Source organism: Cynoglossus semilaevis, chromosome 19 (assembly GCF_000523025.1).
Source record: "Cynoglossus semilaevis isolate Cse_v1.0 chromosome 19, Cse_v1.0, whole genome shotgun sequence".
Lineage (NCBI taxonomy): Eukaryota > Metazoa > Chordata > Actinopteri > Pleuronectiformes > Cynoglossidae > Cynoglossus > Cynoglossus semilaevis.
The window spans coordinates 16142209-16162633 of NC_024325.1; the positions used below are offsets into that span (position 1 = coordinate 16142209).

The 20425-nt window shown below is 41.7% G+C and overlaps 4 protein-coding genes across 4 annotated transcripts in view; 2 read left to right on the forward strand and 2 right to left on the reverse strand.

Annotated features, from left to right (window-relative positions):
- kif20a (kinesin family member 20A) overlaps positions 1–2395 on the reverse strand; it is a 6744-nt gene extending 4349 nt beyond the window's left edge. The window contains exons 1-7 of the mRNA XM_025065872.1: positions 2196–2395; positions 1428–1601; positions 1171–1296; positions 950–1069; positions 700–838; positions 221–396; positions 43–142 (exon numbers count right to left, since the gene is read on the reverse strand). Of these exons, the coding sequence (XP_024921640.1) occupies positions 43–142; positions 221–396; positions 700–838; positions 950–1069; positions 1171–1296; positions 1428–1595 (829 nt within the window). The 5' untranslated portion in view covers positions 1596–1601; positions 2196–2395. The remainder of the gene's footprint in view (positions 1–42; positions 143–220; positions 397–699; positions 839–949; positions 1070–1170; positions 1297–1427; positions 1602–2195) is intronic.
- Positions 2396–3482: 1087 nt separating this feature from the next.
- On the reverse strand, positions 3483–8115 carry zgc:175280 (cationic amino acid transporter 2 family protein). The gene is made up of 11 exons (XM_025065823.1): positions 7705–8115; positions 7428–7583; positions 7083–7239; positions 6626–6759; positions 6044–6266; positions 5762–5898; positions 5255–5357; positions 4545–4672; positions 4297–4463; positions 3813–3921; positions 3483–3730 (listed from the first exon to the last, which is right to left on the reverse strand). Exons 1-11 carry the CDS (start codon positions 8072–8074, stop codon positions 3603–3605), a joined length of 1812 nt encoding a protein of 603 aa, XP_024921591.1. The 5' UTR covers positions 8075–8115; the 3' UTR covers positions 3483–3602.
- A 4090-nt stretch (positions 8116–12205) lies between these two features.
- casr (calcium-sensing receptor) lies at positions 12206–16028 on the forward strand. The gene is made up of 6 exons (XM_008333332.2): positions 12206–12496; positions 12585–12891; positions 13003–13836; positions 13917–14147; positions 14552–14675; positions 14770–16028. The coding sequence occupies exons 1-6, from the start codon at positions 12306–12308 to the stop codon at positions 15897–15899; spliced, it is 2817 nt and encodes a 938-aa protein (XP_008331554.2). The 5' UTR covers positions 12206–12305; the 3' UTR covers positions 15900–16028.
- Positions 16029–17887: 1859 nt separating this feature from the next.
- The window catches only part of b4galt4 (UDP-Gal:betaGlcNAc beta 1,4- galactosyltransferase, polypeptide 4), a 6945-nt gene continuing 4407 nt past the window's right edge, over positions 17888–20425 (forward strand). Inside the window, exon 1 of the mRNA XM_008333333.3 lies at positions 17888–18163. The gene's annotated coding sequence lies outside the window, so the exon portion shown is untranslated. The remainder of the gene's footprint in view (positions 18164–20425) is intronic.

Here is a 20425-nt window from a genome sequence, read left to right on the forward strand (position 1 = left end):
AAGAGCCTTTCCCCCCACTGCCCCCCCCCCCGTCCCCTTTACCGTTTAACTGACTGGCAATGTTGCTAATGGAGGAGAGTCCTCCGATGCCACTGTCCACGGTTGTAAATCCTCCAGGTCGGCGAGAACTCGTGTTTTCATCCTGTAAGTAACAATTTTTGACTGTTTTACACTGACATTTTTTTAAGAGAAATGTAATTTTATTTTTATTTTTTTTTACCTCTTTGAGCAGAGAGTTTCGGCGCAGTTCCTCGGCCCTGACCTCACTGGGCTCCAGTTCTCTCACGTTGTGATACATGACGGGCTTCAGGTTCATGGCACCGTACAGACGACCCTGCAGTTTCCTGAAGAGCGACACCAAAGCCCGGGGCAGGAGACCGGCCTCCCGACCACTGCCTGCGCTCAAACGTACAGACCAGACATGGAGGTGAGTTGACATCATTACACTTACGACACGCGCCAAAGACTAACAAACGCCACAACAGGAGTGAACGATGCATTGAAAGAACAAAAAAAGGACAGGAAAACAACAAACTGGCAGCAGTGTCTTTTCTTTTCTTAAGAGCAAAGACCTGTGATTGAGCTGCTCCAACACTGCCCTCTGCTGGAGCATATGTTACCTTCTCCAACTGACAGCCCTGAACTGTAACTCCTGTACTGCTTGTCTCGGAGTATAAATATTATTATTAAAATCCGTACCCTGAATCGTGTAGGTTTTTCCAGAGTTGGTGACGCCGTACGTGTAGAGGAGCCGGTTTTCTCCTTGCAGCACGTCGTTTACCATCTTCTTCATTGTGTTTTCGTAAAACTGCTGTTGCGTGGTCTCAGGGCCAAAGATCTTTCCATGGAAGAAAAGACAGTTATATATATATAAAAATAAATATGTGATGCAGAATTATCATATTATTTGTACCAAGAATACACAATTTTAAACGACCAAGTGCAGTACCTTGGAGAAACTGAACTTGTGGACGCTCTGGGTGATGCCTCTCTCTGCAGTTCTCATGTTCTGAGATTCCTTCGGAGCTCTGAGCAACAGACTCTTCTCATCCTGCATCGCCACACAGCCCTGGAGGAAGAGTCATGAGAGAAAAAAAATGAAGGATGGATGGGGATGTAGGATTTAAGGATATATTGATGACGTCATATGATCTCCAAAAACACACAAACCTGTTCTTCTCCCCTGTCCTTCTCTGTGTGACTGAGCGGTCTGATGCGAAGGAAAACCTGGACCTTCTCACTGCTTCCCTCGTCACAACTTCCTTGTTTAAAAAGTCCAGGTTTTACGACCGGTTTCTGAACAAAGACAACAAAGTTAATTGACAAGTTCCACAAGTTTTATGTCACACAATATTGGTATAAATACTGGTTCAAATTACCATAGAAATCCAATTTATGTTCATAACATTTGGGTTTTTTTCCCCTACCTGTTCTGTTGTGGAGGGTCGGGGGTCAAGTCCGGGGGAAATGAGCGAGAGCTCAGGTAAACGTGGTCTGGTCAGACCACCAAACTCTGCTGCTGTTGATTCAAACACAGCCACTTCCTCCTCCTCCTCAAAGACATACCCACACGGGGAGGTGACTGACAGGGCCATGCTCACCTGCAGCATGTGAGGAAGAAAGAAAAAAATCTTATTTTCATGCTGCAGCTTTTTTTTTCCAGAATTTAAATGCCCATAACTAAAAATGAATACATTTCAAAATTAAATATGTTTTGTAAAGATTATTAAAGAATCAGTATAAACATATGTAAAACTCCTTTAAATCATAAAAATGTCAGTAAATGTCAAGTCTTCTACTGTATTGACAAGAACTTATGACGTAGTGTTGAGTATCGAGTCAGGGCTGTTTTGCACTGAAAGTCAAAGGTTTGTAAACTATTAAAGAAGTTCATATTCATTTCATTTCATTTCAGCTTTTTACATTACGAAAATATACATTTTTTTTAATTCGAGACCAACAAGCGTAATAACACGTTATAAAACAATCGAATGTGCATGTTATAACAGAACACGCTGTAGTAAGTAGTTATTTTTTAAAAAACGTATTATTGCCATGATGTTTTTTATGTTTTGTCTTCATTGTTATCGAGTTTTACGCCCGAGAACTGTAAAATTTCATGTACGCGAGACAAAAAAAACAAAAGGAGCGTCATCCATGTTTAGCCCAAATGAACCAAATAATAAGAAACTTACCTCGACGACGACAGACTGAAGTTTCTTGTTCTTCAAACTAGCGAGTTAATCGGCGAAACTCCGTTTCCGAGACTGAAACTCGAGATTTTGCGTTAAAACCGTATAAAAACTATGGCACTAGTTCTCATCTACACACCATGGAAGCCTGTTCTACTGTGTGAATCTTTTGGATTTTGAACGATGCGCCTCCTCCCTCAGCGAGTCACTGATTGGTTAAAGCACACAGCATTCTGACTTCTGATTGGCTAGAATTCGCTGCATACAGTGCGTCTCGAAAACAGCGCCCCTTGAAACACAGACACACCTTCATCTGTTCCTGTACTATTTCATATTGCGTGCTGTGTCCAGGGAAGGTGTGTCCAAACTATTTTAAGGAGTGTACGAGACTTTAAAAAATGTTGTTTATTCAAGTCTAACGGTTGCTATCGTTGTGCCGCACAAGGTTGTTTTATTTTCTTAACATTTGTAGGTAAAATAGTAATAATAATAATAATAAAATGCAGTGTTTTGGCGGATGCTTTAAAACGAATTAACTCTTTTAAGGTAAGCTAATTAAAGGAACAATTCGGTAAACTAAAATTTAGTCTGCGTTTGACTAATGTCAGTTTAAAAGGTGTGTCACGTTGTAATTTTTTTAAAATAATAATTGCACCCAGAAGACGATTAAACCAGTACTTGTCAATTTACTGAAACTAAAAGGACCCCTTGTTTCCATAGTCACGATGGGAACTAACCCTGTCAATGCCCCTCCCAGAAAACACATTTGGTTTTCCAGGCAAATATATTTATTTTAACAAAACACATTTTAGGAGGCATATGTTTCACACTCGTAATCTGAAACTGATCTGAACTTCTTGATGATGGACCAGGTGCAGCTTTTCTCTGCAGGTTTTGGCCTGTGCAGTCTACAGTTTTCAAATCAAACACAGCTTAACTTTTCCCTTTTTTTTCATTTGCAGTTTAAGACCTCCCTTCCCTGTTTTTTTTTTATTTGCAGTTTAAGACCTCCCTTCCCTGAGGTGTCTTGGAGTTCTGCCCTGAACCTGAACTCACTTCACACTAGAACAACAGCTGAAAATGGTGAGTCCATAAAAAATGTTGCAAAGATTCAATGCTATAAACTGTTTTTCAGAATTAAATGAATTTAACGATGACACCTGGACTTTCAACTCAGACTCTGCTGGTGATTATGTGAACTACAGCGGGTTTATAGATGACCTTTTGGGGTTTCATAAAGTATCTGTAATGTTAGAACAGTTTAAAGACACAAAATGACACAAAGCCTCTTCATTATTTATTAAAAATAAAAAAGTACAAATAATGATTTCATTAAAAGTTAGAGGTCACTCTTGAGGTCACTGTGAAGATGGTCACATTTTGTCTGCGTTTGTCATGTGACCACTACTACTATGTCTTCATGTCCATCATTTGTTGTTCATGAAACACTTCTCCGTCACCGCCTTGGTTTTGGGAATTCTCAAGCCTTTGTTTTTGCACGCTGTGATGAACGCCGTAACAGAAGTAGATCATCAAACCTGTTCGGAGAAAAGTGTGGGTCGTTACCATGGATACAGAACAAAACTGTGCAGGGAAGTGTGTTGTTTGTTAAAGGCGTACCGACGGCCATCCACACAGCATAACGGACCCACGTGTCTGATCCAAGCTGAACCATGAGGTAGACGTTGATGATGGTGCTGAGAATGGGAAGCCACGGCACCAAAGGCACCTGTTACAACACATACATATAGACATATATATGGAAATATATCAGGAGAAGGGTTAGGGTTAGAAGTTTTTATATAAAAAAAAAATCTCCAGTCCTGAGTATCCTGTGAGTTCAGAGAATCTCCTGTATGTTGACAGTGCTCCCCCTGTTGGGCAACATGAGTGTGCAGCAGAGAGAGAGAGAGGTTTGTCTAAACACAACCATCAGTTCTCACTGTGGGTCGGCTTCTGTGGAAATTCTGAATAATTTTAAAGGGAACTAAAAAAATAAAAAGTGATTACCAGGACGTGAACACATCGCCTCGATCACCTCCTGGTAATCACTTTCTTTTTTCTTTTTTTTTAAGCTTGCCACGTTAATGTGGATGCAGTTTACCATGAACGCAGCAGTTGCGGTGTTTTGAGGTTGTCTCCAGACGATTAACACGATCAGGCCCAGAGTCAGAACAGTCACAGAGACACAGACCAAGCTCCACCACTGCAGTGCATGCAGGGAGTCTCCAGCCCGGGAGATGAGGAGACTCAGGATGACAGACAAAAAGACTGAAGTGGACAGAGAACCAGATGCTGTTAAAATGTTTAAACATTTAAAAACAATTTATATATAATGTTTCCTTCACTCACCGGAGAAAACCGCTAAAGTGCAGACGTTTTTTGAAGTGCGCGCGGTGGCTTGTGGAGGAGGAAAATAGAGTTCTCTTAATCTGAACGGCTCTGTTCTGCTGGACTCATCTGTGAGCTCTTCTTGGTATCTACAAAGATTCACCTCTGATTAGACCAGATGGACCAATGAGAAGCTTCAGAGACAGTCAGCATGGTTTAACACGACCAACCTGTAGTCGGACCATTGATACTACTGGGATAGTACTGTGATACTACTGTGATACTACTGGGATACTACTGTGATACGACTGTGATAGTACTTTTCCCCAATCATACCAGTCTTGTGTATTGTTCATCACTTAACACTATATGGAAAAACTAAAAGTTAGCCCAAAATTAGCAAAACGTTTTCAAAGAATTTCAAAACAGCTTAGGTGAAAAACAACAGTGACAGTTTGAAGCCGAACTGATTAAAGCAGGAAATGTTAAATGTAGCCAAAGTACAAATAAATAAATAAATAAAAAATCAACAGCTTGAACAGAAAAAGAGAATGCTTATAGATAGCTCAGTGTTAGCCAGGGATGTAGCAAAATAGCTAAAAGTTATATAAATATATTAAAAAGTTCAGATTAATTACATGAAATTGAACAAAGAAAAACTCGACACACGCTCCTTGTTGATCCTGACACAGACACAGATTAAACATGTGTCTCCTTGTTCCAGCTCCTACCTGAGTAGGAGAATACAGATTGCGACAAGTGTGTAGGCAAACAGAGTTCCAATGGACATCATGTCCACCAACGCCTTCAGGTCAAACAGCAGCGCCATGATCGCTGATGAAAGAAATACAACAATAATCAATGTTTGTCTTCTGTAAACAACCTGCGATATCCAGTAGGTGAGGGTTTAGTTAGAGTTTAGCAATGTGGTTGTAGGGTGTGTTCGTTTTACTCATATTGGCACCTGGTTTGGTACCAGAATAATTATGTTCTGGATTTAATTTCCACACTTTAAAAACCACAGTATTTTTTTTTAATGTGGCTAAAAAAGTTGTAGGGTGTGTTCGTTTTACTCATCTTGGCACCTGGTTTGGTACCAGAACAATTATGTTCTGGATTTAATTCCACACTTTAAAAACAGACACACAGTATTTTTTTTAATGTAGCTAAAAAAACAAAAAAAAACAAAAAACTTGTGAAGTTGACGGAGAGATTAACGAAGTGTTGTCACATTTTACCTGCAGCGACCCCTGAGGCCAGGGTAGCTATGACAGGACTCTGTCGGTCACTGATTTTACTGAGGGGTTTGAAGAGGAGTCCGTCCCTGGCCATGGCATAGACAACACGAGGCATCGGGAACATTGATCCCAGAAGGCTGTAAAAAAAGTACAACTTTAGCACAGCTACAGCTATTTCTGAGCCTAATTCAAGGTGTTTCTTCAAGCTACTGGGCTAGTTTAAAAAAAACAGTAGTTCTTTGGATTAAACGGCGGCTTTAAGTGACACGCGGTGTTCCATACCTGGTGGACAGAGCACACAGGGATCCCACAGCCACTGCGTACTTTGCTGCGGACCAACCGATGTACGTGAAGGCTACAGGCAGCGGACTGTGAGCACTGAGCAAATAGTAAGGCATCATCAGCGTCAGTGCAGCAGAGACACCGAAATAGGCCAAGAAGCAGATGAGGAGTGAGGCCACGATGCCGAGTGGGATCGACTTCTGAGGGTTTTGAACCTCTTCCCCTGAGGAAGAACACATTTTTTTTTTGTTATTCCATGTTTTCAGCTACTCTGCGACCGACCGGTGTCTACTGTAAGTCTCACCTGTCGTAGCGATGCAGTCAAACCCAACGAATGCATAAAAACACGTGGCTGCTCCTGCTAACGTCCCCTCGAATCCAAAAGGGAAAAAACCCCCGCTGCCAAATGTGGCCGTTTCATTCAGTGACGTTTGGTTTCTGTGGAGAACACGTCTATAAACTACAGTATAATATGAGGGTAAAATACAGCATAAATATCCACTGTGGAAACCAGATTTCTGACATTCTGTGAAGAAAATTTCACATACTCTGCGACCGACCGGTGTCCACTGTAAGTCTCACCTGTCGTAGCGATGCAGTCAAACCCAACGAATGCATAAAAACACGTGGCTGCTCCTGCTAACGTCCCCTCGAATCCAAAAGGGAAAAAACCTCCGCTGCCAAATGTGGCCGTTTCATTCAGTGACGTTTGGTTTCTGTGGAGAACACGTCTATAAACTACAGTATAATATGAGGGTAAAATACAGCATAAATATCCACTGTGGAAACCAGATTTCTGACATTCTGTGAAGAAAATTTGACAAAATATATAATAATCATAACATAATTTAAAAAATGCTGTTTTAGCATGAGTTTAATCTAATGAGAAACAAGGTGTTTTTGATACATTCTGCTCTGTTTTGGTCCATGTGCCTAACCATGCATTACCATGCAGCGCCTCAAGAGGGCACTGTCTGCTATACATATCTTTTGTCAAGTTTTTTTTTTTTTTTTTTTTTAAGATGTTTAATTTACATACACATATGCTTGGAGGAGTGACTCTTCACCGATGGACCAGTTGTCAATGTCCCCCTTAATGAAGCCAGAGAGGATGACGAAAACCAGCACCAGGATGTTCACGGCCGTGAAAATCTTATTCACGATGGCTGACTCTTTGGCACCAAATGCCAGGATACCTTCAAAAAAAAAACCCCACAACAAATAAAACTTTAAGACTTTAGTACAACCAGCAGAGGGCGCCCTAGGCTGTTGGACTAGTTTCACGCTGTAATGTCCATGATGTCCACTTGGCGTCTTCCTACCCCAGTGTTACTCTAGGGGGCGCCAAACATCATACCCTTTCTATGAACTTCGTGAAACTTGCCTGCCAAGAGCAATATGAGGCCGGCTGCAAAGAAGTCTGGGAAGGGAGCTAATCCTGGTAGAGCCATCGGAGCCCGTCTGCCCAGGGAGGTTGACATGACATTTCCGATAAGTTCATCGAAAGTCCCGCTCCACGCTCTGGCTACGCTCGATGTCCCTGAGAAAAACAGGAAATAATAATATATTTCCAACATCTGTACGTTTTTTTTTTCTACTGACTTCATTGATGATGTTTTTGGACGTTGTCAGTGAATTCTGTCAGACTTTAGGTTCTTTACCTATGACGTAGGACAGCAGCAGGTTCCAGCCCGTGATGAAGGCCCATATCTCCCCCACGGTCACGTAGCTGTACAGATAAGCCGAGCCCGTCTTGGGAACGCGTGCCCCGAACTCTGCGTAACACAGTCCCGCAAATATCGAAGCCACGGCCGCAATCAGGAAGGAGATGATGATACTGGGCCCCGCCACGGTCCGGGCCACTTCTCCGGTCAGCACATACACACCGGCCCCCAGCGTGCTGCCCACCCCCAGGGCCACCAGGTCGAGGGTGGTGAGGCAGCGCCGTAGGTTGGACACCTCCCCCTCGGGCTCCAGAGGTTTCCTGCGGGACAGACTCTGCAGGAACAGCAGAATCTTTGTACCAGACATCCTGTAGAGGGAGACATTTTAACGTTAATTTTATTCATTAGTGCCAGAGTTTGCGGGATGGGGTCGTGTGAGTCAGTCACGCAACTCAAACATCGCCGATCTCTTGTAGCGTTCATTCTTACTAAAGCTTTTGCCCCAGATTGGCGGCGCTCTGTGCTATTATTACCTGGATCTCGCCACAGATCGGCGGCGCTCTGTGCTATTATTACCTGGTTCTCTGACGTCTACAAAATAAAACATTTTAGAATCAAGAACACACACACACACGAGACAAGGTGCGTTACTGACGACTGAGTGAACGCTGCTCGATTAATAGTTCAGTTAGGACTATGTTGTGTTGTCATGGTTACTGTTGGAGTCGAAGGGTGTGATCAGAACGACCCAGTTCCAGTTTGAATGTAAACACAGCCACAGCCAATACCAATTAGCGGTTAGTCTGTTTTATCTGTGCAAATGTTAGCGATGTTTATGTTGGGGGTTTTTCCCCTGCAGAAAGTTTACTTACGTTACCTGTTACTTCACCTTAGAACTCTTAAAAAACCCACATCAAACTGACTCAGGCTCTTAGCCGAGACACAGAGGCATTTTCTTTTACTTTTCCTCCTTTCCCGAGCAAGAAGGAATCAAACCGGGAACCTTTCTGCATGGCAGAACGAAGGTTTAAATTAATGACATTCTAAATAATATATATATATATACAGTATATTTATATACTGTATATATATATATGCGCAGACCTCACCTTTGACCTTTAAAAGCATCTTGACTTTAACTTCACGTTTGATCGCATTATTTCAGTCCTTATGTAAAAACGAAACGTTTCATCTCTTAATCCTGAATTTAAGTTTTACATTTTTAAATACCTTTTTTGTATTATATTATTTCTACTTTTGAATCAAACCTGAGGCTTTCTATCCTAAAACTTCACTGACTGTGACATCATCGCTGCTCATCATAACAACATATAATATAAATGACTGTTTTAAATCATTTTACCATTTTTAGTCGGTTCAACGTCAACTTTTAAATTTAACTTTTTTTTAAAGTCTATTTCACTTCCACATGTCATTACAGCCGTGACATTAGTATTCGGTGGAGACGGTCTTACCTTCTGGGCTGAGTGCAGCAGCGTGGATACCTGTGTTTGGAGCTAACGTGGTCCACACTCTCTGTGAGCAGAAAATCCATCCACGGCCAAACTCTTCACTGCTCAACATTTTTCGACACAAACTGTTACATTTCAACCATACGTGTCATTTCTGGAGACGACAGATTCGTACGATGGAGGTCGTCGTCGTGTCAGCGTCCAACATCTAAAAATGAATTCATTTCATTAATACGATATAAAATACTTTTAGTTACAACTCTAGGAAACTGTACTTTTTTCATCCTATTTTTAGTCATTTGGTTGTTTCTTTATCGGACCAAATTATTCACACTAACGTCATAAATATATGTTTAACCATGAAAGAAGTGTCCGTCACACACCTGCTCCGAGGAAACAAAGTCAACAGGTTGTAAATTGAGGCAGTTTTTTCTCGGCGACATCTGCTCAGCGACAAATTGAAGACCTGACTGTCGGAGCAGAAGGAAACGATGTTTGAGGAACATGATGGTACAATCCACTGCTTCCAGGGGTTTCTGGTATCACGAGCCAAGCCACTGGTTCAGAAGTAAAACCAGCTTCAAGGGAAATGGATTAGTTGGTGTGAAAATAAAGGATTTGTGGGAGCTACGTGAGTCTTCAATAATCCTGACGAAATGAAGGCCTGCAGTAAAACGTCAGCTTTGAAGTCCAAATCCAAAGATAATACTGGAATAATGGCTGCTCACCAGATAATGAGAACCAATGACACGTTAAAGGCACCACACATGTTGTAGATTCATGTGAATGTTTCCATAAAAATAAATCAGTGGAATTATTTTTAAGCTACATTTCAAATTTTAAATTCTTTTAAACTTGGCTACAACAACAGTCCTGGTACAGACACCAGAGCTAACGTAAAAGGGATTATCACTGGTGTAATGATAACATTATCAGCAGAGGTAACTTTTTTATGTTTGTTTGTTAAAGCTTACTACACCTACTGGTCAGCAGTGGTACTGCATCCAACAATAATCCAGTTGATCCTCAGAAATGAAACAAAGTGAGTACTTTGGATACACAGTAACTCTGTACATGTTAAGAAGTAGCAGTAAAACTACAAATACCACATAGACATAGATAAGTCTCTGTTGATCAAAATTGATTATTATTATTATTATTATATATTTATCTATTTAATAACCCAGCAGTTCTTTGGTGTCCTTTTCTACAGTCTACCACTAGGTTTTTGTGACCCATTCTTCACATTTAAGATTAAATACTAGAACCATCAGAAGAACCATCGCAAACGTTCATTTCTGTGTTAAATTACGAAAATGGGAAAAGGTGACTCTGGTAATCGTTTCTTTGCCAACTCAGTTTCTGGTGAAGTCTTGGAGAAGGGCTGAGCTGTGAGGAGACTTCATTAAGTCGAGGAAATGGACTCACCCTCTGTCTGTTAATGATTCATTTACAGACGGGGGCGCAGGAGCTAAAACTGCCCAGTGAGTTCATTCAGAGCCCAGAATATTTTGGGGGTGAAGGCTTCGCAAAACGTCTCATCACAGCCGAAAGCTGATATTTTGAATTATTTTTTTAATGGGCCTGAAAGTCCTGCGTGGTAAGTCCGTAAATTCACCTTCTTTCTTTTCTACTTGTTTACTGGTTCATTTGTTGTATTAATTATATATGTATTATTTTAAGCTTAATGGAGTTTTAGAAGTCGATACATTTAATTTGCAATTGTATTAAAGTACATCTGTGGTAATATATTTAGATCATGTGGAACAAACAGAAATTACGTCATATTCTAATTTTCGTGCAAACAAAGCGAACACGACGGTGTGTTTTAGGCTAGTCTTTTTGTTAGCCGTACATAAAGGAAACGCTAATCAAAGTGTGAACTCTCGAATGAAAAGTGAAAACTTTGTTAAACAACTAAAATATGAAAAGCACAGTTATAAAATATGAATATATTTTAATGTACCAAAAATCAATAACGTGGCTGAGATCATAGTAATAATTTGGTTGTTTAAGGGATGTTTCATGTTTAATCAAAATACAATTGAATTTTTACCCCAACAGTAAAATCTTAATTTGTGCACGGCTCTGGACGCAGCTCCGCTTCATCCTAGCTAATGGGCCTCAGCCGAGGCTTTTAAAGGCATTAGTTGCTTCATTATCGCAGCTCTGCCCCGGCATTTTTCCAGCACTATTAGCCAGATGCAGTCAGGCTGCTATGGTGACCGGTCACTGGCCGCAGCATGAGAGCCAGTATTTGCAGGAAGTGGAGTCATTAGAGTGTGACTTCACTCCCAGCACCTCGGAGTCTGTGTTCCTATTTTGGTTCAGACAATAAAAAAAAACACACTTTTACCAAAGTCTTTTTTTTCTTTTCTTCTTTTTTTTTTCGGGGAGAGAATTATTACAACCCTCTCACTTCTGTTAGGCCTAAAACAGTGAGGTTGTAAATAACAACCGTCACAGTGGCTTCAAAGTTCCATTCTTCTCCTCATCCTGTCATTGTGTCGACATGTGAGCGCGCTCACAGCCAGGACTGATTTAGAGGCTACATAGACTGACGTAGTCGTGAGCCACATACATAAATATATGGACGAGTGTTTACTGAATAGGTGTGGCCTCCTAATATAACAGCTAAAAAGTACAGTTTTAAAAAAAAAACAGGCGTAAAAAAAAAAAGTATCCACTGAGTGTCTGGTCCTGTGGATGCTGGTCCAGTTGTAAAGCCACTGATGAACCAGAGTCTGTGAAAGAGAGAGGGATGGAGCGGCGTGGGGGTGTTATATATATACACAGAATACAGAGTAAATAAACATTGCATGTGTGTTTTCACTTTTTCTTAGTTTTACATTTTGTTAGCCTAAAAAAAGAAAAAGGTCGTAGAGATCTATGCTAGTGAATGACGAGGTCTAGTTTGGCAGAAAAGTATTTGAGGGTGGTGCAAAAAAATTATGACTGGAGTGAGATGATGTGTTGGAGAATGAAAATTTAGTGTCGATGTTGTTTTTACCGACAGGTATTAACATCAGCGCCAACATGAAAAACACGAGGAGCCCGAACTCGTGCGCTGCGATAATGTTATGCTGAGAATATTTTCACTGTGAATTCCCGACCACAAGGTAAGAAATGAAGATGAGGCTGGTTCTGTGTTATCTGACACTCTTTGGCTCCAGTTACGTCATATCGACCTACGGACCGCAGCAAAGAGCTCAGATGACTGGAGACATATTACTGGGGGGGCTTTTCCCAATTCACTTTGGGGTTTCATCCAAAGACCAGGACCTTGCGGCGCGACCAGAATCCACACAGTGTACCAGGTAAAAACAGACTGGTCCAGACTGCTGATGTTCTGAGAACAGTCAATAACATTCAAAACCATAACTTAAAAAAAGAAAATTCTTGCAGGTTCAATTTCCGTGGATTCCGTTGGCTCCAGGCCATGATATTTGCCATCGACGAGATAAATAACAGCAGCTCCCTGCTGCCCAACATCACGCTGGGCTACAGGATCTTTGACACGTGCAACACAGTCTCAAAGGCCCTGGAAGCTACGCTGAGTTTCGTGGCCCAAAATAAGATCGACTCCCTGAATTTGGACGAATTCTGCAACTGCACCGATCACATCCCATCAACCATTGCGGTGGTAGGAGCTGCTGGGTCTGCAGTCTCCACGGCAGTTGCAAACCTGCTGGGCCTTTTTTATATTCCTCAGGTGAGTGTGTGAAACAACAACAAGCAGAAATCAATTAAAAAAAAAACAAAAAAAAAGGAACCCTGATTTAAAAAAAAAAAAGAACCCTAACGAGCAGCTCTCCCGTTTCAGATCAGCTACGCTTCCTCCAGCCGTTTACTGAGCAACAAGAATCAGTACAAGTCCTTCATGAGAACCATCCCCAACGATGAATACCAGGCCACGGCCATGGCAGACATCATCGAGTACTTCGAGTGGAACTGGGTAATCGCAGTGGCCTCAGATGACGACTACGGGCGTCCGGGAATTGAGAAGTTTGAGAAGGAAATGGAGGAGCGCGACATCTGCATCCACCTCAATGAACTTATCTCTCAGTACGCCGAGGATCATGAAATCCAAGCTTTGGTGGACAGGATTGAGAACTCCACGGCTAAAGTCATCGTCGTCTTTTCCAGTGGCCCAGACATTGAGCCCTTAATCAAAGAAATGGCGAGGAGAAACATCACGGACCGCATCTGGTTGGCCAGCGAGGCCTGGGCCAGCTCCTCCCTCATTGCCAAACCAGAGTATCTGGATGTTGTGGCGGGAACTATTGGCTTCGCGCTGAAGGCGGGACAGATACCTGGTTTTAGAGAGTTCCTACAGCAGGTCCAACCGAAGAAGGACAGTCACAACCAGTTTGTCAGGGAGTTTTGGGAGGAGACCTTCAACTGTTACCTGGAGGACAGTCCACGACTGCAGGAGAGCGGCAGCACCAGCTTCAGGCCTCTGTGCACCGGGGAGGAGGACATCACAAGTGTGGAGACCCCGTATTTGGACTTCACCCACCTCAGAATCTCCTACAACGTTTATGTCGCGGTCTACGCCATTGCTCATGCCCTGCAGGACATTCTCACCTGCACACCTGGACACGGGCTGTTCGCCAACAATTCCTGTGCAGATATAAAGAAAATGGAGGCGTGGCAGGTGAGATCTCCTCCACCATGACCCACCGAGGGCATTGATTTTATCTGTGCATCGTTCAAACTCAATCGTTTGCCTCACAGGTCCTGAAGCAGCTCCGACACCTGAACTACACCAACAGCATGGGGGTCAAGATCCACTTTGGTGAAAACGCAGACCTGGCAGCGAACTACACCATCATGAACTGGCACCGGTCGGCTGAGGACGGCTCCGTGGTTTTCCGAGAGGTGGGGTATTACAACGTGCACGCTAAGAGGGGCGCCAAGCTGTTCATCGACAAGACAAGGATTCTGTGGAATGGATACAGCACAGAGGTCAGTTGGGTGTTGGGGAGGAGGGGTGTTTGAGCGACAATAAATACCCCAAGTCAGCCGGGGGCAATAGATACCCTACATGCATACACAACATTGAGATTCTTTGTAACTCTTTAGCATATGTGAAGCTAACAGTGCATCTTTATGATCACAAGAAACACACTCGCACAGAAATTGCTAAATGGGTTGAGTAAAATTTTAAAAAAATTACCTACAAAGTTTTGGTAAATAAAATTTTTAAAAAATTACCTACAAAGTTTTGGTAAAATTGCTGTAAAATGGAATCCTGGAAAATGTCAAATTTTAGAAAACAATTTTTCCTAAATTTATGCTGAGACCCCACAGAACTGTGGGATGTGGTTGGAACCGTGCGGTGAATACTCTGGTTGTTCTACATCCTCCAGGTCCCGTTCTCCAACTGCAGTGAGGACTGTGAGCCTGGCACCAGGAAGGGCATCATCGACAGTATGCCCACGTGCTGCTTTGAATGCACCGAGTGTTCTGATGGGGAGTACAGCAACCACAAAGGTACATGCTATTCAAATATAAACAAAGTCCTTGTTTTGTTTTGTTTTTTGCCGCCGTAACTGTTGACGACCGTATCGTCCTGTTTCTTTAACAGATGCCAGTGTTTGCACTAAGTGTCCCAATAACTCCTGGTCCAATGGGAACCACACGTCCTGCTTCCTGAAGGAGATTGAGTTTTTGTCCTGGACTGAACCTTTTGGAATAGCTCTGACTATCTGTGCGGTGCTGGGCGTGGCCCTGACCGGCTTCGTCATGGCCGTCTTCGTTAGGTTTCGCAACACTCCGATCGTGAAGGCCACAAATCGGGAGCTGTCCTACGTCCTCCTGTTTTCACTCATCTGCTGCTTCTCCAGCTCCTTCATCTTCATCGGGGAGCCGCAGGACTGGACCTGTCGTTTACGCCAGCCGGCCTTCGGAATCAGCTTCGTTCTCTGCATCTCCTGCATCCTGGTGAAGACCAACCGAGTGCTTTTGGTGTTCGAGGCCAAGATCCCCACCAGTCTTCATCGTAAATGGTGGGGGTTGAACCTCCAGTTTCTCTTGGTGTTTCTTTGCACCTTCGTCCAGGTCATGATCTGTGTGGTCTGGCTCTATAATGCCCCGCCTTCTAGCTACAGAAACTACGACATTGATGAAATGATATTTATCACTTGTAACGAGGGATCAGTGATGGCTCTTGGGTTTCTCATTGGCTACACCTGCCTGCTGGCAGCCATTTGTTTCTTCTTTGCCTTTAAATCACGAAAACTTCCGGAGAACTTCACAGAAGCCAAGTTCATCACTTTCAGCATGCTGATCTTCTTCATCGTGTGGATCTCTTTTATTCCGGCTTATTTTAGCACCTACGGGAAGTTCGTTTCAGCCGTGGAGGTCATCGCCATCCTCGCGTCCAGTTTCGGCCTGTTGGCCTGTATCTTCTTCAACAAGGTCTACATCATCCTCTTCAAACCCTTCAGGAACACCATCGAGGAGGTCAGGTGCTGCACCGCGGCTCATGCCTTCAAAGTGGCCGCAAAAGCCACGCTGAAACAAAGCACAGCGTCCAGGAAAAAGTCGGGCAGCATTGGTGGCTCCTCCGCCTCGACTCCGTCCTCGTCCAACAGCCTGAAGACCAACGGCAACGACTCCGCGTCGGGAAGGCACCAGCCCCGGGTTAGCTTCGGCAGCGGAACCGTTACTTTGTCCTTGAGTTTTGAAGAGTCAAGGAGAAGCTCTTTGATGTAGCGCCCTCTGCAGTATCTTTTAAACATTTTTGAACTTTTTTTCATGAATTATCAGAAACAACTCGTTATAGTAGAGAAAACCGTCAGTCGACCAATTAACTTCACGGGTCGACTGACATTTACAGTGTATCGTCAGTCATTTAACAACAATAAAACAACTTTGTAAAATTAAAACCAGTTGTTTTTAATGTCTATGTTCACACTTTTTTTTACAGAGGAAATAAAAAACAGTGAAAGAGAAGCTGCTGTTTTCACGAACTCCTCCGCTTGCTTTTCACAAAATCCTGGCAACTGTAAATAGTCCAGGTCAATTTCACAAGTCCGCGTCATTCACACTCCAGGCTCACACCGGTGTCAGCTTGTCTTTACATCACAGAGAAGGTATAGAGGAGCAGAGGTGCGACGTGGAGATGAAGACGCAGAATCTCTCTGACTGTCAACTGTGAAGATTTCCTCAGAGCTCTGGTTCCTGAAATAGAAAAAAAAGAGCAACATGATGAAATATATTCATCATATTCCATACACCTTTGGGATTCAACTGTTGATCAAACCCACCAACACACACCAAACAGGCAACACAAATAAAAGTGAAAAGAGTTCCTGTTTCTGACCTGTTTTCAGCAAATATTCAAAAAGTTCAGAATGTTACAAAATACAATGTTGCCGTTTTTCTGAACGGTTACAATGTCGCCCCCTTCAGCAGAGGAGTGAGCAATGCAGAAAAAAAAGATAAAACGATTAAAACGTAGAGCTCTTTCTCTTACATTATATATACACTGTTGGAGTGATCTGTTGGAGTGAACTGTTGGAGTGAACTGTTGGAGTGATCTGTTGGAGTGAACTGTTGGAGTGAACTGTTGGAGTGAACTGTTAGAGTGAACTGTTGGAGTGAACCATTTGGAGTGAACTGTTGGAGTGAACTGTTGGAGTGATCTGTTGGAGTGAACTACAGACATTCAGTGTTGCACAAGACTGGCTAAGACAGCGAGGACTGATCCTGGACCAGAACTGCCGGACATCTTCTGCCCCTGTTAGCGGTCAGGTGACCTTTATCCTCAGAGGACCAACATGTTTATTTTTATTTATTTTTAATATGTGATCTGGAGAGCACGATGGAACAAGTGTGACGGGGGAAAATATTACAGAAGTGAGACGAGCCAGTCGACCTTGTGAGACCTGACTGAATTATACGATCAAACTCACTCAAACTAACTAAATATTGAAACTTATAATAACTACACATCAGGACATCAAACTGACGATAGCAGGATGAAATTTACAAAAGATGATGGAAAATAACCTAATTTTTCTTATCAAAGAAAGAAAACAGTGAAATGTTTTCTGCCGTAACTCTGTTTGTTTTACTGCTGGTCGTTAGAACAGTAGAAATATTACAGAAGTGAGACGAGCCAGTCGACCTTGTGAGACCTGACTGAATTATACGACAATCTCAAACTAAATATTGAAACTTATAATAACTATTAACTGTAAATATTAGATATAGGTGTGTAATCGTTCTTAGCTCAAATAACTGTCACTCACTATAAAATAAACAAATAAAAATTAATAAGAAGAATAATGAGGAGCGTCACTTTCAGCTCCTCTTCTGCTTGTGTTTTGTACAGATGATAATCTTGCATGAAGCGTGTTATTTTTGCGGTGTTTTTAGTATCAGGTGATACTCCACCTGACATTCTCGGGTTTGTCCTGCCTGTTTTTTTTTGTTGTTTTTTTTGCTACAATTTACTGGCAGAAGGAACTAGTCACACCTCTTGACTGGAAATTTAGGAGCAGCAGAATTCCTTTCTAATGTTTAACTTTGTGCTTGAATGTAAAGAAATATTGTTCGATAAATCATACAAGCAGCCGAATGTTATTGTTTAGTATTTTAGAATGAAAAATGAAAGTAATAATAATAATATAATATAATAATAATAATAATAATTCTAAAAGAGGCTTTTATTTTGAAAACATGTCCAGCGGAAGTGGATTCCCACTGTTCCACGTTTGTTATCTTATCTACGGTTGTTACGTATCTGGTAATCAGACTTCAAAACCGTGCCACACCTCTCGGTTGGGAAGTAGAGAGCATCTTGCGCCGGGTGTCTGATTGAATTGTGCCCGACATCTGTGTTTAGTTAGAGGTGAGCAAGTGCCAAAGCTAATATTTACCCCTGCACGACTTGATAACAGCATATTAGCGGTCAAATTAGCATTACTCTGCCTGAGGTCTCTTTAATCAACGGAGTTCTCCGGAACAAAACGGTAAGTGTGTATGAACAAACTATCTTACAAAAAAAATTCCAGTTGTGTATTCTAGGTGTAATTTTTCCCCGTTTTTTGTTTTTAAACACAACAAATGTACAAATATTGCGACGATGCTAAGAGTTAGCCGACGTTAGCTTTTCTGAATTCCCATCTACTCTGAGAATGATGAAAACGCAGCGTCGGGGAGTGAGAAGGGGGGGGATAAAGTTAATAAAAACAGTGTTTTAACGTTCGTGCTTCATTCGTTCGTAAATATAAGTTTTACAGTAAAGAAAAAACGGACACTACTTTAGTGACTGTGCTGTGTTTTGATTATGTTTACGTCCGGTGCAGTTCACTCAAGCTACATACGTGAAAATACGGTTTGAGTGGATAAAAAAAAACCCAACAGGCTTCCGTACTTATGGTACCGACAACACAAGGAGTAAATTATATTCATAATATGTATTCATAATATATAATAATGCGACAGTCTTTTTTTTTTTGCTACAATTCAACGACTCACTTAAAGGTGGTAAATGGCCACAGCCACCGTGTGTCGATGTTTACAGTGTGTATACTGTGGAAATGACATATTTAGAGTTGATAAATAATTTAAATAATTCAAATTAGGTGGACCATGTGGTTTGTTTTGTGTTTTGTACTGAAGATTTTAGGAAAACAAATATTATCTCCAAGTCCATATTAACTGTAAGTTAAACTGTTAAAAAGAAGTTGAATAAAGAGGAGCATCACTTCTGTTTGGGTTTTTTTTGTTTTGTTTGTTTGTTTGTTTTTTTTACAGATGATAATCTGGCACAAAGCGCATGATTTTGCGATATTTTTTTTTTCTTTTACACCATATCCGATACTCGATCTGACATTCTTGGGTTTGCCGTGTCTGTTGTTTTGGCTACAATTTCCTGGCAGGAGGAACTAGTCACACATTCTCTGGATATTTAGGAGTTCCTTTTTGTTAGGTTTTATTTTGGGGTAAAAAAAAAAAACATCTAAATGTGGTGGACTTCTTCAGTATTCCAACATCCACTGGTTTATGTCGGTTCCTTTCATGCACACTTTTATGGCTCGGCTTGTAATAAGTTTGGCAGTGCGTGAAATGTAAAAATGATTCATTTATAAATAATGTCAGCAGCTGAATGTTGTTTAACAGTCATAATACATGACAGAATTTAAAAAAAAGAAGCAAAAAATGTAAATATATAGTAACCAATGTCGGGTTTTGAAAACCCGACATTGGTTTGAATATTTAAAAAAGCTTTTATTTTTCCTGTTTTCTTCTGATGATTTAAAGAACTTTTTAAAGTACTTCCATCTCCACCTTCACTCCTACTTCTGCCGTACCAACCTCCCCGTGTGTATTTTCCCAGTCAAACCCGTTTCCGTTGAACTGGGTAATGGCTATTTCACCCAACTGTAATTTCCCAGTCTCTCTCTCTTTGTCTCTCTCTCTCACCCTTTTCTTCCTCATTCTTTGTTTCCTTTGCCTTTTATATAAGCAGTGAACAAAGAAGTGCTCTTAGTTGGTGTGGTGGAGACATACCTATACAGGTGGAGGGCCTCTGTGGACCAGCGGCCCTGCACTAAACCTGTTGTATGTCTGTATAATGTCAATGACAAACATGTCAGTGTGTATTATGTTCAGAAGCCCCCCCCGCACCCCCCCCCAACACTTTAAGACGAGAGGTGTCACCACTGAGACAGGTTGGATTGTACTTACTGTAACTCTATGCTCTGCTTATCTGCACATTTTAAAGGCGTAAAGTGTTCATTTACTGATTGTTAAGATGACCTATTTAACTAGTGCATGAGGAAAAAAAGAAAAAAAAAACCCAGACCTGACATGATAAGGAACATCTGTGACAAACCAGTACCTGTTGATTCTGGTTATATTTCTTCAATGTGGGTCACAAATGGGAGAAAAAAAACACAGAAGTCATTTTTGTTCTTTTTTGGAAATATATTGTGTGTTATTAGCGTCATCTAGTGGTGAAGTTACCCAGGGTAATCATCGTGAAAGTGGGTGAACGCTGAGATTTCTGGGCAGCTACAGATTATTAGGACGACTGGATTGAAACGCCCAGAGCAATGGTGTAGAGCAATGGTTCCCAAAGTGGGGGGCGCAGAGTCATTGCAGAGGGGAAAGTATTAGGGTGAAATGAATTAAATTATTTTATATTATTTGTAATATAAAAGTAGGGACATTTAATTCCCTTATTTGGGTCAGAATAAAGTGTTTGGGAGGAACATATTTTTAATTAA

Excerpts from the sequence above, each read along its gene's own strand:
- zgc:175280 (XM_025065823.1), bottom strand. The coding sequence starts at position 8,074 with ATGTCTGGTACAAAGATTCTGCTGTTCCTGCAGAGTCTGTCCCGCAGG. Across the intron at positions 5,899-6,043 it reads CTGTGTGCTCTGTCCACCAG|CCTTCTGGGATCAATGTTCC; the intron begins GTATGGAACACC and ends CTTTTTTTACAG. Across the intron at positions 3,922-4,296 it reads CCGCAACTGCTGCGTTCATG|GTGCCTTTGGTGCCGTGGCT; the intron begins GTAAACTGCATC and ends GTGTTGTAACAG.
- casr (XM_008333332.2), top strand. The coding sequence starts at position 12,306 with ATGAAGATGAGGCTGGTTCTGTGTTATCTGACACTCTTTGGCTCCAGT. Across the intron at positions 12,497-12,584 it reads GAATCCACACAGTGTACCAG|GTTCAATTTCCGTGGATTCC; the intron begins GTAAAAACAGAC and ends AAATTCTTGCAG. Across the intron at positions 14,148-14,551 it reads GGAATGGATACAGCACAGAG|GTCCCGTTCTCCAACTGCAG; the intron begins GTCAGTTGGGTG and ends TACATCCTCCAG.